Here is a 16,524-nt window from a genome sequence, read left to right as displayed (position 1 = left end):
TGCTATGAGTAAGAGTTACGTTTACATGTAGGAATTACCAGCCAATCAGTATTAATTATTTTATAACAGAACACACTGGACTGTCAACCTGGTCATGTATGTTTCTGATCAGCATATGTTATTCTCTGTCCCTTTCAAAATGACTGATGCTGGGATGCCAAGAATCTTCTGACCTCTTCCAGCTACCACATCACTATGGTTGGAGAATAGGAGGTACAAGTTTGTGTGAACTGTGATTTTCCTCTTAATAAGCAGAGAGAGTAGTTAAAGCAAACATAACTAAGTTGTTGGAATGGTTGTTTTAGGAAGGTAACTTTCCCCAGCTGATAGAAAACCTATGGAAAGATTTCTCACTTCTGCAAGACTCCAGCTATAGAGACACCCGATTGCCTGATTGGGGTGGCATCTCACATTCCGTTATCAGTACTGCATTTCTGTCTAGAATTCCCCTCAAAATTGCTTGTTAGATTTTAATATGAATATCCTATTATTTTACTAAGCAGTGTGTCTTGCCTCACAGTTGCAATATTCTTGTGGAATGCAAGCAGAAGAGATAATAAACATATTTGTTTCATTACAATATCTTTTTAAAATGTAAAAACCATATAACAACGGCACCAACTGTAAGCTGACCTCTAGCCAAAGTACACATTAATTATCCAGCTTAAGTCAAGCGGATGCTCAAGAAAAGAGGAGATAAAGTTACCCTCAGCTGGATACTATGTAGTAAACACAAATGTAATATAAAGCGTACCAGAGTTTGTCAAGTGTCTGTCTGGATTTTCAGTTTTCATTAGTGCCCTAATTAAAACCACATTTCTTCACTGTATTACCTATAACTAGAAAGGAATGAGAAATGAGGTTGTCAAGGTCAGTCACTCTTTGCTCTCTGTGATGAGGATCTGCAGGCCATGAGCTGGATTTTGGTGTAAGCCAGAGAACTGAGGTGGAATGTCACATACAGCTAACATTTTGCAGTTGAAAAGGCAAACCCATGAGGTCACTTCCTTTAAATCACCAACAGAACATGTTTATCTGAATGGCATATGTGAGACAAGGAGGGGGACAAGCTGATGACAAACGGAAATAGCAAGCTTCCTGAAGGCATGTCTATGGATACTATAGGCTCAAAGGAGGACAGGGCTTATTTTGAGTAAGGTTAACCAGAGAAATAGTTTGGCCAAGCCTTAAAGCTATAAATGAAAATAAATTTCATTCATAGGTAGGAAGACGCAGTTGTTCCACATATCTTTATTCCAGATGATTATAAGGAATGCTTGATCCCTGTTATTTAGGCATATTCAGTATAAAAATATAAGTCTGAAAAAATACATGTCTGAAATAGTACAGGGTCTTCTGCTTGAGCAGGGGGTTAGACTAGAAAACTTCCAAGTTCCCTTCCAACTCTGTTATTCTGTTAAGACAGAAGGAAAAAAACTAGTGTTGCTACATACATTATGGCAAAATTCCCTTTTCATCACAGCTTAACTTTGCATTAAGGTTGTTCAACAACTAGACTGTTCAAAAGTATTTACTTTCAGCTGAATTAAAATCTCTCAAGGCCTTACTTGGTTAAATATGATTCCAGGAAGATTAGATTCAAAACAAGTCATGATGTCTAGCAGAATTCTGATCTTTATAGGTACTGTATAGACACATCACAAATTTGAATATCAAAGGCCCTCATGGCTCCTCTATCAAGTGCTTGCCTGCAGCATATTTCTTCACTGCTTTGTTCCTTTACACTTGATGTTTGATCTTAAAAGGCAGAAGCCATTCACCCCTTTGATATCTTCATTTTCAGTTCTAAGGTTAGTTGTTCTACTTGTCATCTTTAAGAAATCACAAACATTTGTTTGCTGGCATATTAGAGGAACCCTCTTTAATTATAATACCAGATTCTAATATTTCCTGTCCATTCCATGAAGAATGGTCAAAACAAAGTATGGGCATCAGAAAGTTGCAGTATGAAGATAGGTACATCTTGGGTAAGAAATGGAGAATTATAGATCCATAGAAGTGGACATAAAAAGTAATTCAGACCACCGTTAAATAAAAGTGCTTCTGTGGGCTGATGGCTGTGCTTTGATATAACAGTTCATTAAAAGAAAGAAAGAAATTCATCAGACTTTTTCAGAAAAAAAGTATACTTAAATGCTTGGCATATTTAAACAGGAGCAGGTCATGTACACATAGCGGAAAGAAACTTGAATAAAATTAACAATATGGAAACATGTTCAAAATACGAAGGCAGTTTTACAAATAAAAGTGAAAAATTCAGAAACTATTTCTTCAGATATATTTTAAATGTTTTATGTTTTTGCTTTAATATAATTTCTTTTTAATCCAACATGATTTCTTTTAATGGTTGTTTAAAAAAATTGAACAATTTAACATACATAAAATACAAATTAGTCGTTTTTACATTCTCAAAATAAAGCACATCAAAAGTTCCATGCTAAATCATACCAAAGACCTGACATAGTCAATGGTTTGTGATAATCTGAATATATCTTATTTTTCTGTATAATAGTACCAATTTTAAAATGTTTTTAAAGTACTTACATTCATAAAGCAAGGGTGCCCTCTACAGTTGCAGAAGCATAAGGTCAAAATGCTGTTGATTAATGAAGCAAGAGTTAAGAAAATAGTGCAATTAATAAAAAAATATCACTGTACATATATTTATAGCTGTGTCTTTGTATCTGTGTGCATGTATTGATGCTGCAATGTTTGCATTTATGTACTATAATAAAATTTAATGATAAACATATTGATAGGAAGTCTATAATCCTTTTACCTATTTACTGGAAGTTAAGTTTCACTTAACTTACTTGATATATATGAAAATATAGTGCTATGTTTCTGTATTTAACCTAGCTTAATATATTCACAATATGATGTTCCAAAACATATCTTTATTGAATACATTTTCTCATACCAAATGGATTACACTGACATTTTACAGGGAATATATCATATTGTTCCAAGATAGCAATTTAGAGTCATTGTAGGCTCAAAAAATATAATGCAATGTCACTCACTGCTACTGTTCACATGGCTTCTCTCCCAAGGACAACCCACAATCAGAGCTTATTTTATTTTCTAGAAAAGGAGGAAATATAACTAATCTTATGGAATTTATCTGAACATTTTAATCAGGACCGCAGGCTAGATATTAGAAAAATGGATATTGTTATCTTGTCTGCTTGGGGAACTTAGTCACCACAGGCTGGGAATGAACAGAATCACAGCCAACATGCCTGGATGATACCAATTCACACTATACATGGATCTTTGAGGCATCCTTGATATAGTCTCATCTTTAAGATGTGCAATCTTCAACTTCCAGAGTATTGTTGCCAAGTTTGAAAAACACTGTACTAAAGAAAAAGGATATCATCTTTTTAGGAATAGGCTGCTTTTAAAATTATGCACTCCTTGGTCTATTCTGGAATCTGGAGTACACACATCACTCTTTTTAGGTTTTTTTTTAAATCCCAATTTTATTATATTGATAAATAATACTCCCTGCTCCTCCTATTCTCTCCACAACAACCCTGTGAGATGGGCTAACCTAGAGGGAGGGAGGGAGGGGCTCAGCAGGCTTTCATGTCTAAAGTGGGATTAGAACTCAAACCCTGCTGGTTTATAGCCTGGTGCCTGAACCGCTTTTAGACCAATCATCTTAAAGTTGCCAAGTTTCAAAGATGTTTCAAAGATGTTGTTTCTAAACCATCTTCAGCTTTTCCTCAAATATTTTTCTTTGTTTGGAGGTACATTCCTTGCTTAAGTATCGTACCTTTGCTATGCAAAGTTTGCATTAAAAAACTACCCGTCTCTTGACAAATTCCTTCTCCAGAAATAGATTTTAAGTATTGAACTACTTCCTGCTTTTTATGAAAATTTATTTCCTGACTCTACACACATTCTCTTCAAAGAAAACCCCTTCGAGTTGCCCCTGCGTGGTCCTGATGTCTAACCGAAAAGAACTTCAGCTTCTCATCCATTTCTTTAAAGGCGAATTACACTGTATTGCGACTCTCAAAAGTCATCATCAAATAAGAATCGTCCTTTCAAGTTAAGGCATTTGGGCGGGAAATTTATTTTTCCCCCCTGCCGGTTGATTGGCCAAGTGGGGAAGTTTTCGCGAGGGCGGGGGGGGGGTGGAGCCTTTTTAAACCGTTGGTGGGGGGGTGGGGAGCTGCGACTTTTTGGCGGGAATCCGCATCGTTGAGGTAGGGGGTATCTTAGCAACACAGCGGGAGGGGAGCTTCTATTCGGCGTTATTTTCTGCATTTTGGAGCGAAAACCCGGCGTTTCCCCCGCCTCTACTTGAGCCTTTTAGGAATTGATAAGCGGGCCCGAGTTTATTCTGAGTTTCCTTCGCCCACGGTGGGCAAACGTTGTACTTTAAATAGTGTTACTTCTGTTTTATTGGTTTTAGGTTAGAGGATTTCTTTAAAACTAGTTTAAAAATCTTTGTTAATGCACGAAAAGTGGGGGGGATGCAAGGAAGCTAAATTAGCAAAGAAACGATGTCGAACTGTCTGTGGAGATTCTCAGTCATCCAGATCATGGTTGTTTCAAAGGTTCTTTTTCAAGAGGCAACTGGACTTTCTGGTGAACTGGACCGGATAGTCCAGTTGCCTCTTGAAAAAGCAGCTTTGCGACAATTGTGTCTAACATGTATCAATTTGGGCTAATCATTTGAAACGATCCAGCGCCCTGAGGAGACGTCCCGAGCGGCTTCCGCGCGAAGCCACATTTGCCGCTACTTCTAAGGCGCCTCCCACAGTTGCCTAACCACGCCTCCATCACAGGTTAGGGAATACGATTGGTGGATTAGTGAGAGGAGGAACGAATCCGGGAGGAATCCGCCAATGGCTGCCCTCCAATTGTCCCCTATGGAATCTTAGGCGGAGCCCTTCATCACAGGCGCCGCTTAAGGATCAATTAGAAGAATAGAAGCCTGGTGGCGAATGGGCTTGTCATCCATCTCGGTGCTCCAGTAGAATTAAAGCTTGGCATATCTTTTCATGCGTGAAGCCGCAAGCAACGTTTCGCTTCTGATGGAAAAATCCGATTTCTGGGAGCATCTGTTCCGATCAACACGTGAATCAAAATAGAGCTGGAGGTCTTCTAGTCCAGCCCCCTGCTCAAGCATGAGATCCTATACCATTTCAGACAAGTGATTGTCCAGTCTCTTAAAAGCCTCCAGTAATGAAGCACCCTAAACGTCTGAAGGCATTCCACTGTTTAATTTTTCTCACTGTTAAGATCCTTAATTCCAAGTTGCTTCTCTCCTTGATTAGTTTCCATCCATTGTTTCTTGTCTTACCCTCTGGTGCATGAGTACAGCTGGCATAAGCATCGGTGAGTTTGCCAACCATAGACTAACACCTCTCACCACTTAACAGTAGCTGATGAAGAGCTACCTGAAAATCTATGCCTTTTCATACAAATATGTTGGTCGGAAAAGGTGCTACCAGACTCCTTTAAATATCTCTTTATCATTTCACTTTATTACCCGCAGACCATGGTTTGTAATGGCTGTAATAATTTTTGTTTTAACAGTGTCTCTCGTTAATTTTGTATTTTGGGTCTATTGGCTGCCCAGAGTCACTTATGTGAGATAAGTAGAGTAAATACAAATAATAAATTTCTGTCAATTACTATTTCAAATCCTTCTTAAGCTGAAAAAGAATAGTATGATGGGAACGTATAAGTGATATTCCCAAGGTAGCTAATTGGTAATAATACGAATTGTATAGTATTTAGATTTGATTCCATAAAGGTGCTTTAGAGCATGAAATGCAACAGCTGCATCTTTTTCCCCCATGGCCATGGCGTAACTACCTTTCACGGTTAGTGTGTGGTTACAGAAAAAAGCTTTAAAGAATTGTAAACAGGTGTTATGGTGGCAGCTTTGCATGATCAGAAGCAGTTTTCTTGATTTTTTTATTTAATTTATCTGCAGCCCATCTGCAAATCTGAATAGCTTAAAACAAATTGTAAGGAATTAAATTTGATGCACAGCAAAGCCCTAATTAAAAGCTCATATTTCTCCTAAAGTTTATCTAAATTACTATATTTGTTTCCTTCTCCCATCTGCTATATTCTTACAACTAATTCTAACAAACCATTTCACTCCTTAGTGCTTTTTCAAAAATGATGAGCCAAAAATCATTTCCAATCCTATAACTTTTATTCACACAAATATCCTTTAATTACATTCTTACCTTTGTTTCCCTAAACTGGTTTCAGTGGTTCTTGGACCTAATGCATATTTGTTTATTTTTCCAACAAAGTCTCAGCATTGTTTTGGGTTATTTTTCCCTCATAACTCAGAATCTCTATCCTAATCTTTGACACTCTTTTCACCACTAGCGATTCAAAGATCCCCAGGTGATCTACAACTATAATAACTCTTCCCTTTTAATCCTAATTTCTACCTTCCAAGCTGCATATCCTTTTTTCCTGTTCTTATTTAATTTAAAATGTTAGAGGAAGTCTAAATTTTAGGGGCATAAGCATTAAAAAAAAAATCTAAGCATGTAGCAGTCCTAATCAGTTACTTGTAGGCAATCGTAAAGGCTTTCAAGATATTAAATTCTTATGTATGGAAAAGGAAATTTGGTTATTCTGTGATAACTCATGCAGTAAATGTGTTCATGGCATAAAACTATTTTCTTGCAATATTTCCTTGAGATGTGTGCAATGCAGGTAAACGAGTTTGATTCATCAGATGAGGAGCCCCTGGAGGAAGAGCAGACACCTTTTCAAATATCCTGGTAAGACTAAAGATGGTAGAGCAAAAATCTGTTGTTGTTTTTTTAATTTTGGGAGCAATTTTAATATTCTGTCCATATCTGATTAACATATTGGTGTTCTTAATTTACCTCACATTATATAAATGAGATGCTACTTTTTAATTTTCCGTCGTCTCATTTAAATGTCTGTATCTCTTCTGAACACTGTAATAGTCATTTTGCTTCTTTTCAAGAATTCAAAGTAATAACATAACCCTCTTCTTGTCTTTGTAAATTGACTAAGCATATAAACAGAAACATTAAACACTTTTTAATTGTTTTAAAAACATTTTTGTACATTTCATGGTATTTGTGGATGGTTTCCAGGTTTTTTAATGTGTTAGATGGATTAAATTATCCTACTTATGTCATTCATGTTGAGATGACCTGTTTTTGAATTAAAATGTATGCATATAAAGTTTTTATTTAAAAGCTGCATCTGTAATGTGATTAGGAATACTGATTGTAAGTGTGACAATAAATTTAGAGCTGGCTATACCTAGATCTTATACCAAAATTTTGGAATGTAGAATGAGGTGATCAGTATAGGTCTTCTATTGGTCTAGTACAGTGATGGTGAACCAATGGCATGTGTGCCACAGGTGGCACATGGAGCCATTTGTCAGGGCACGCGAGGCATTGCCCTGTCAGCTGGCCAGCGTGCGCATGCGCGCGTTGGCCAACTGATTTCAGTCTTTTTTTAAGCCATATTTTGCCATCACTGGTCTAGTATTTAGTTTAAAAATCTCTTCCATTGGAATCAATATAATATTCCTCCCCTTCTATATATTCAGTGTACATGTAAAGATTGACAAAGAAGAGTTACAGAGAATTCTTAATGGCTACTTTTCATCATTAGGCACACCTGTTGCATTCACAGCCTAAACTTTAGCCATATGTCTAACTCTCCATGTCTTGGATGTGATTTCTAATGCTTTTAAAAATGTTTCATACTTGGGGATGAATATTTTCACTAAGCTATTTTCCCATCTTAGGTATATTTATTACTCTTTTCCATAAATTGAACCATAGAATGTAAAGATTGGAAGAATTGTGGGGATTGTGTAGCCCAATCCCCTGCCTAGTGCAGGAATGGTTGAGCTGTTTCTAGTGGAGAAATGCAATCCTGCAGTAACTAGGCATAAAGCCATAAAGAGCTTTATAGGTCAAACCAGCACTTTAAATTGCATGCAGGTTAACAGGAAGCCAAAGCAGAATCCACAAAACTCATACAATATATCCCTTTGAAACACCCACACTTATTGAAGCCCCATTACAGTTGCTTAGTCAAGATGGTAATGGAGATCTGAGCCATTGTAGTCAGGTTTTCTCATCCCAAGTGAAGCCGCAAACTGCCAAAACTTTAACAAAAGCCACAGCCTCCACTTACTGATCCAGCAGGACCTCTGAATCTAGAAAGATGCTCCTTGATAGGCATTGAAACCCGATTCAGAGAATTATAGGGCTGGAAGGGACCTTCTAGTCCAGGGTCAAACTGGTGGCCCACTAGCCAGATGTGTCGTGCACAAAGCCACACTACCCCATTCCGCAAAAAAAATTGTGATACGTCATGTGACACGATTGAGTTTGACACCCATGTTCTAGTCCAGCCCTAGTCCAAGGCAGGAGGCCTTATTGCATCTCAGACAAATGGTTATCCAATCTTTTCCTAAAGACATACAGTGCTGGAGCACTAACTACTCAGGGAGGCAAGCTATTCCATGGATTAATTGTTATTATTGTCAGGAAATGTATCCATAGTTCTAGATTGGATCTCTCTTTGGCTTAAGGAGCCTCCATCCATTGCTTCTTGTCCTGGGTTATTCAGATTATAGTCAGTATTCAAATATAAAAAATGAGGTGGGGAAGATCCCAATGAATAAACAGTTTCAACTTGCTAGGGTTTTATTGTATGTCTTGAGAGTAAATGCAGTAGATAAAAATAGCAATTTGTAAAAACTTACTGCCATTGGGTTATGTGCATTCTTCCTGTAGGTTACCCTTATCACCAACTTATTCCCAATTCCTAGGAATCAGCTCACTACCAGGTAAGTGCATAGAAGTGGCTAAAATGAATCTATGAATGTTTTAAATATTTGTTTTGATATTAATAGCATTGTTTGCTTTTATCTTTCTTACTTGATTTAGGTTGTCGATTCAAAAATATTAAAAGAAACCTTCAGAAAGATATAGGTAATTATCAGTGGCAGAGATATGTCCTTCAGTAACTTATTTTTCACAAATCTAGTTTTAATTCCTTGGAACTGCAGTTAACCATTTATTTGTGTTAAAGACCTGTATCTCATAAACCTATAACATTGTTGTAAGAAACATAAAAATAAGAAACAGAGAACTCTGCGAAGCAATTGCATTAATATATGGCATAAAAATACTTATCGTTGCACCTGAAAGTAGACTAGATACCAGATGAAACATCCTGAAAAAACACTCCACAACTGGAATTCTAGCACCTAGTCTTTCTCTGTTAACCACCTAATTAACATCTGATGATGGGCAACTGGAGAAAAAGCATAATACATGGGCTTGTTCATATGACAATCTTAGTTAAGGTATGAGCTTTAGTGAAATAACATTGGTTTGTTAAATAAGTGCACTGGATGGAAAAAGTACTTATAAAATATACGTTATAATTTAAAATTTAATACTCTAGATGTTGGTACTCTCTAGCGTCACTCATCACTGACATTAAGTGCAGCTACTGATATTTAAGATTCAGCAAGAGGCAAAGCTATAGATTTTCCTTTATTTAAATGGTGCCATTTTATAATTTTCTACTTGCAGTTTTGTATATTGTTTCAAATATAAGCATTTTCACGTTTTTTTTCTGAAATGGACATTTTTATTAACACTAGTTTTAATCCAATAATCTGAGTACCATGTACTCAATAAATATTGCTATCTTTCTTGAAACACAACAGTGCAATTTCTACTGCTAAAATTAGGCAGGTTTAAATCTGTCATCTTTTATTTGCCTAACAGACTATGATATACATATTACAACTCATGGCAAGGCTAGTTAGTAAAGTTTGCAAATTACGCTTTTCTAACTATAGTGTTTCCCTGAAAATAAGAGAGGGTCTTACTTTCTTTTGACCCCCGAAATAAGCGCTTGGCCTTATTTTCAGGGAGGCCTTATTATTTTTGAGGTGCAGGAGGCGGGGAGGGTGATTACCTCATGGCTGCTGCTGTGTTGCAATATTTTAAGGGAGGTCTTATTTTGGGGGGAGGGCTTATTTTAGTGCATGCACTCAAAAGTCCAATTGGGCTTATTATCCAGGGAGGTCTTATTTTTGGGAAACAGAGTAATTTTGCAATCAATTTCATCAATATCATAAATATGTATGGATTCAGATTGTATTTAACACTTTAGCAAATATGTAATATATTGCCTTTTTTTATAGATGAACTAAAAAGTCACGGGGTGCTCGATGTATTTGTACTCTGTACCAAAGGAGAACTCACAAAGTACCGTGTCCCACACCTCATGGAAACATACCAGAATTATGGGATCACTGTGCATCACCATCCTATTCCTGATGGAGGTACACCAGATATTGCCAGATGCTGTGTTATTCTAAATGAACTGAGGAACTGCCTTGAAAGTAAACAAAAAGCCACAATACAGTTGAGTTCTGGTATTCTAGTGATTTATCTTCGAGTAAATGAAATTGATTCAATCATTAAATGTTCATCTGCCACCTCTGTGCCAAAATTTTACTTCTTTTTACTGCAGTCAGCTTCTGCTGTATCATTCCGAAAAACAGATCAGAGATACATAATTTTTTTCTGCTTTCTATCTAAGAGACTTCAAAGTTGCAGAGTCTCCTATTCAGACTCGTTTGAAATTTAACTACCATAAAAAAATACTACTATATATGATCACATCTTATTGTGAGAAAGCTGGTAAGCAATATCAATAGTCCTAGGAAAAAAGACCATTGTTTTTAAGTTATACTTTGGAATAATAGGTTCACCTGAAAACCTCTATATATGAAGGTCATTCACAGCAGATTTTAAAAAACTATATTGGTAATGGAGTTTGTCATTTTTACAGCTATTGCAATATATTCATTTTTTAAATTTCTTCCAGTTGTTATGGAGGACTTGGACGATCCTGTCTCAGTAAGTGAAGAGCTTTTTTAAAAAAATTACAAAGTAATGCTTTTTTAATATTAATATTACTGGTAATATTCTGCAACATGAATCAGCCAATCACAGAACTGTTTTCTTCACAGCCAACAGTAGGCTCATATTGACTTTTTAATTTTTAAGTTTGAAGGAGATAAAACAAAGTTTTCTATAAACTGTAAGAATTATCAAGGTTTTTTTTTCAGTTGGTCATGAGAAGCTAGAATATGAGATACATGGTTACATACAAACTGAAAAAAGAAAAGTGAATGCATACTATCTGTGTCATATAAGGGATTCTTTAATATAATGCTCTACTCAGCCAATAATGTGAAGGTTTTGGCAAGCCTAAAAGATTCCCACATGTATTGCAGCAAAAATTTCAAGAGTGAAGCTGAAGCCATAACCATGAGCAATAATGTGACAGCAGACACTTCCCTTAGTACTTCAGACCACCTGACTACTATTTTTTTTAAAAATCATGTAAAAAGCATTCCACAGGAAGGTGACATGTAGTAAAGCAAGTGCCAGCATCTCACATCACAGTTTCCAAGTATCTCTGAGTGTGCTGTAAAATAGGAAAAATATTAAGTATGTTATTTCTGTGCTGACCTTTAATTTACTCTTGATCTCTCCAATGGTTTTGCAAATCTCCATTTTTTAGCTATTACCGTATTTTCAATAACAAATATAATCAAAGGAAGAAATGCAAATAATTTCCTCCACAATCCTACATATGAGCGTATCTGCCTGGTAGGGTAGTAAAAAAAAAAGTAAGATGGTCACAGCTACCTTTTAGGATTGGGCTTGAATTGCATGACTGTGATTGCTATCTTTGTTTTTTGACCACCTCTCTCTGCTTACACAGAAGCTGCACTCTCTGACTCCAGCTGGCTCGGCTTCTATGATAAATCCCTATTAAAACTATAAACACAAAGGATTTGAATACTTGTTTCAGGCTCAGGTGTTCCTGCATTTAATAGGCCTAATCTGCATAAATGCTGTCACTGATATTTTCCTAAATAGTTGACATGGAAAGTTGAGAATTCATGAATAAGCATAGGAATCTTAATGTTGGTACCTTGTTTACTTTTAAAACAGGTTGTTCCTCCTTACTAAAAATGTCTTGTTCATTTAGGTTATTCTATGGTTTCTTTACAGTAGCGGCTTGCCTTCTGCTCCAGATATCTGACACCATAACTCCGCAGCAGGCAATAGACTGCATGAGGGAGTTGAGAGGTTCAGGTGCAATACAAACTTTAAAGGTTAGACCTGCCAAGGAAGAAATAGAGCTTAAAATATATTTAACTTGTTTGTTTACTCTATTTCTGTACCCTTTCATATTTCCCAAAACTTTATAGGGTACTCAACTGTATACATTTTGCTTGGTACTAAAAGTCTTTTCTGGATTAAATGCAGCCTATTTGCCCTCAGGCCATTAGTCCACCTCCATGGCTGCTGCTGGATCCCGCTTGATTTTTTTTTTTTATTTAAGCATTATTTATTTAGCATATGGCATACAATGTCTGTGAAATCTACAAATGCTACACACAATGCAGTCCTGACAGCCTAGATTGCTAGTTCATTCTGTTGGGCGCTTGTACACCTATCCATGGTGCACCCCTGGAGTGGACTAGCTTTATACCAGCTAACTAGCAGCGCTCAGGTTGGTTGGTTTTTCTGGGCTCTGCCAGTCTCGTCTCATATCCAGCCAGGTCCAGCATCAGCTTCTGTTCTCCTGCACATATGAATGCAGCTAGGTATTTCCCACCAAAGTGGTACATTGAAACATTTATACCTTGCTCTGCATTCATGCTTTCCTGTCCATAGCCCTGCCCTCATTGTTTAACAAATTTTGTAAATTACATTGCTTCTTTCTCATTAGCCTGCTTTTATGCTGAATACTTAACCAAAAATTATTTAACTTTCCTTGTTTTGTATAGCTGGGCTTGCACAACACGTGTTCATCCATGTTGAAATGGATTGAATAGTTTATAAATCAGCAGGTTATGGGAATCAGAGTATCATCTTAATGATGGCACTGGCACCTCTTCTGGGGAATTGCTTGTCCTACATATAAGACCCACATATCCTTACTGAGTATTGACAAAGAGCTGAAAGAGAACCTTGGTGGGGGGAGGGGTTGAGAAGGTTTCTTTCATAATTTAACTGCTTATTAGGGCTATTATATTTTTTCACTGTTTTGATGTTTCTAAGCTGTTTTTATTATAAACTTATATTTTTATTTACAGCCAAAAGATTCTACTTGGAGCCATTCTGAAGTAGAACAATATAGAAATACTAATAATAAATAAAAATAAATAATATCACTTGTTTAGATACAGCAGTTACAATAAAGGTAGTCCTCAATTTGCAACTAGTTACTTAGAACTGTCTGAAGTTACTGTGGACCTCCATGGGACTACTTATGACTCAAATTTGAAGTTCCAACAGCTGCCCCAATGTTCACATGATACATTTTGGGTGCTCAGCAACTTTATGGCCATTTGCCAAGTTTTCTTACCGATCACTAAATTGAGCAGCCCCACATTATGACCAACCTAATAACAGTACCACTTAGGAGTACAATTGCACTCAGTTGTAAGTGAAGGACTATAACACAACTATGTTCTATGAAACTACTTTGTACTTATTTGCTGAATCTCCTTGCTTTACATGGTGCATGTTAGAATTAAGTACTGTGAAGTATTTATTTTTCCCCTCAGGCAGGGTGTTTTCTATTGAAGATTGCTGAAATCAAGGATTTTTCAGGGGAGGTAGGAAGAATCCAGGGACTAACCTCTGCAGCCAGTTCAGCTATTAATGGAAAATATTGTAGAGGTCTGTCCTCTTATATGAACCAATACAGTCTCTACACCTCCAGAGGAGAGGAGAGTCTGTTTGGTAGATTGGAGAATGGGAATCCATTCTATGTTCCTTGTGGTTCTCCACTCCTTCCAACCCATATCATTAGAAAAAAGTTATGTCATCCTAATGTTGAAGTCCAATCATTCTGAAGCATCCTTTTTTTCTTTACAGCAATACAACTACCTTCATGATTTTCAGGAGACCTTGGCTGCCTATTTGGCAACAGAAAGTGAGCGACCAAGATCTGTATCCCGATAAAACACAGAGTTTAGTTACTATCTGAAACGCATTGCATTGTTTTTACTTTGTACACATAGTGGAAAATAATTTTATTAGCTGCCTGCGAGTTACCGCCTTGACGAGGGATATGTGACTATATAGCATAAGTCCCTGAATAAAGTTCCATCTGCGGATTGTATTTTGACAGCCAATTATAACATGTAGCAGAACGCATAATAAATATTTTTAATCTTTTTACTTTATGTCCTTTCCAATTCCTGTTTAGTTTTCTCTGCTGTGATAGGGTGGGGTTTTTTTTGTTCTTGTACTCCTTTATGCAAGTTATGGGGAAATCTCTATAGGAGAATCACATTAATTTATATTACAGTAGTGCCAGCTTTTTGGTGGAGTATATTGTAAGACACCAGCAATAGAAATATTGTGAGTTATTTCATATGTGTTCAGTTTCAATTGGTGTGTCCCTGTTGTACACATGCATATGGGAAACCAAATGTTTGTTCACAAGTAGATGTAGTAGATAGTTCATGAGCTTACCTGTTCCCTGAATAAGCAATTCATTTGTGTCCCTTAAAGCAGAATAACTTGCATTTAGGTTTGTCACCAGTTTGTTGTTTGGAGGATCACTCTATCATCACTACAACTAGTTTTCAGAACTAGCAGTCCAACCTGCTACTTAGGAAGTGGCAAAAAAATCTACTTATTTCATAAACAAAACCTACAAGGAGCATGTTGTTGTATTTGCATAAAGAAAAACGTAGGGCAAAAATACTGCCTCCCTTGTGTTTGGCACAAATTTGAAACAGATATTCTGTAATAGCCAATTCAAATTCAATTTTTTAATAAGATTGTAGTAGGTCTGCCTCTTGAGGCAATACAGTTGTCCACTTACAGTATTAATTAAATCTATATTCACCACAATCTAGTGACTCCTGGCAGCTTACATGGTAGAATATAGCAAAAAATAATTACAGTATCTATGTCATGTTAAACATCCATGATATAGTTAGAATGAAATAAAAACAAAAAATAAAAACTTCCAACTAAAACATTGTTAAAAAAAAATAAACTGCTGCAGTGCAAAAACTTAGAAGGAAGCTCTCCAAAATAATTTTAACATTTTTAGGCCAGCAAGGAGGCAAATAGCCTAATTTCTGTTGGAAGACTATCCAAAACATTACCACCACCCAGGAAACAGTAGTTCTTTCTATCTTGAGCCTTCTTCATTCAGGAACCGATTGGAGCAGATAATCTTCTAGATACCAAGAAAAATGGCTTTATAGGTCAACCCCCACCTCCAGCATCCTAAATTGTAGTCCACAATGCAAGTCTGTTATGTCACAGTAATGTTATTATACAATGATTATTTGTTCCTAGCCCAAGAACAGGTGAATGGGCCACCGTGTTCTAAACCAGCTGTCACTTCCAAGTGGTCTTCAAGGGCAGCTCAGATAAATCATATTACATCAGTCTAATCAGGCGATTAGAGCATGAATTGCTGTACTGGAGTCCTCTGCAAAAGGTAGTTATAATTACACATCAGTCGAAGCTGGGGAAAGCTCCCCCAGCCAGTTTCCATCCACAGTTAAAGCAGAGGCCACTAGTTCAGAAAGACCCACAAATTGTGACCATGTTCCTTCATAATAGCGCGTGCCTATGCAGAGATATTGCTGTTGAGAGATGTAAAACCAGCAGCTCCACCTTCTATTTTGATCTATTATTTTTCATATAGGTGCCAGGATACAGAATTGTAGCATCTCAAACTATATAACTTGAAGTGGCAATAGAAAGTTACAGCTTGCTGTTGCCACATCCCAAATTGTCAGATAACGTCTCCCAGTAGTTCCATATAGCTGTTGAAGAGCATAGGAGAGGCATCCAACCCCTGTACACCTATTGGGGTCATTGGACCAACATGTTTCTCTCTCTCACACACACACACACAAACACACACACACACACACACACCATCAGTTTGAATCTGCCCAAGAGAAGAACCATTGCAAAACAATCAGTCCCCATAAATGAATGCTCATAAATGGTCCAATAAAATACCACAATGAACAGTATGGAAAGCTGCCAAGAGATCTAACAGGTCTAGAGGGGTGCACCACTCCAGCCAGATCCTGATACAAGTCATTCAAGAGAGCAATTGAAGCCATATCTGTCCTAGACCAGGGGCTTATCCCTGACTTGAAAAGGGTGTAAATAATCCACTTCTAGGAAGTTTTGAAGTTGGTCCACCTTCAGTATCAACCTTCGCCCAAAGTGGAAAATTGGATACCAAATAATTGGATCCTAGGATGGCCGTTTCAGAAGGGAGCACAGAGATTCCTTCAAGATTGGTAACCTGCCCTCTGCAAAAAAGCACTAACCATCTCTCAGACCCAAGAGGTTACCTCTCTCCCTGGCCTTTAACTGCCAGGATACTAGGCACAGAACCACCCAGGCAACACCC

General features: G+C 37.1%; 1 protein-coding gene across 1 annotated transcript; it reads left to right on the top strand.

The window, feature by feature from the left end:
* Positions 1-6,709: 6,709 nt before the first annotated feature.
* Positions 6,710-14,248, top strand: CDKN3 (cyclin dependent kinase inhibitor 3). Its single transcript, XM_014054766.2, has 7 exons — positions 6,710-6,794; positions 8,808-8,860; positions 8,961-9,005; positions 10,235-10,457; positions 10,924-10,955; positions 12,123-12,226; positions 14,001-14,248. The coding sequence occupies exons 1-7, from the start codon at positions 6,712-6,714 to the stop codon at positions 14,085-14,087; spliced, it is 627 nt and encodes a 208-aa protein (XP_013910241.2). The 5' UTR covers positions 6,710-6,711; the 3' UTR covers positions 14,088-14,248.
* Positions 14,249-16,524: the final 2,276 nt, after the last annotated feature.

The sequence above is a fragment of the Thamnophis sirtalis genome, unplaced genomic scaffold, assembly GCF_051295495.1.
Source record: "Thamnophis sirtalis isolate CommonGarterSnake01/CBP01778 unplaced genomic scaffold, rThaSir2_p1.2 scaffold_1, whole genome shotgun sequence".
Taxonomy (NCBI): Eukaryota; Metazoa; Chordata; class Lepidosauria; order Squamata; family Natricidae; genus Thamnophis; species Thamnophis sirtalis.
This window is presented reverse-complemented; position numbering and strand designations above follow the sequence as displayed.

Excerpts from the sequence above, each read along its gene's own strand:
- CDKN3 (XM_014054766.2), top strand. The coding sequence starts at position 6,712 with ATGTGTGCAATGCAGGTAAACGAGTTTGATTCATCAGATGAGGAGCCC. Across the intron at positions 9,006-10,234 it reads AAACCTTCAGAAAGATATAG|ATGAACTAAAAAGTCACGGG; the intron begins GTAATTATCAGT and ends CTTTTTTTATAG. Across the intron at positions 10,458-10,923 it reads AAACAAAAAGCCACAATACA|TTGTTATGGAGGACTTGGAC; the intron begins GTTGAGTTCTGG and ends AATTTCTTCCAG.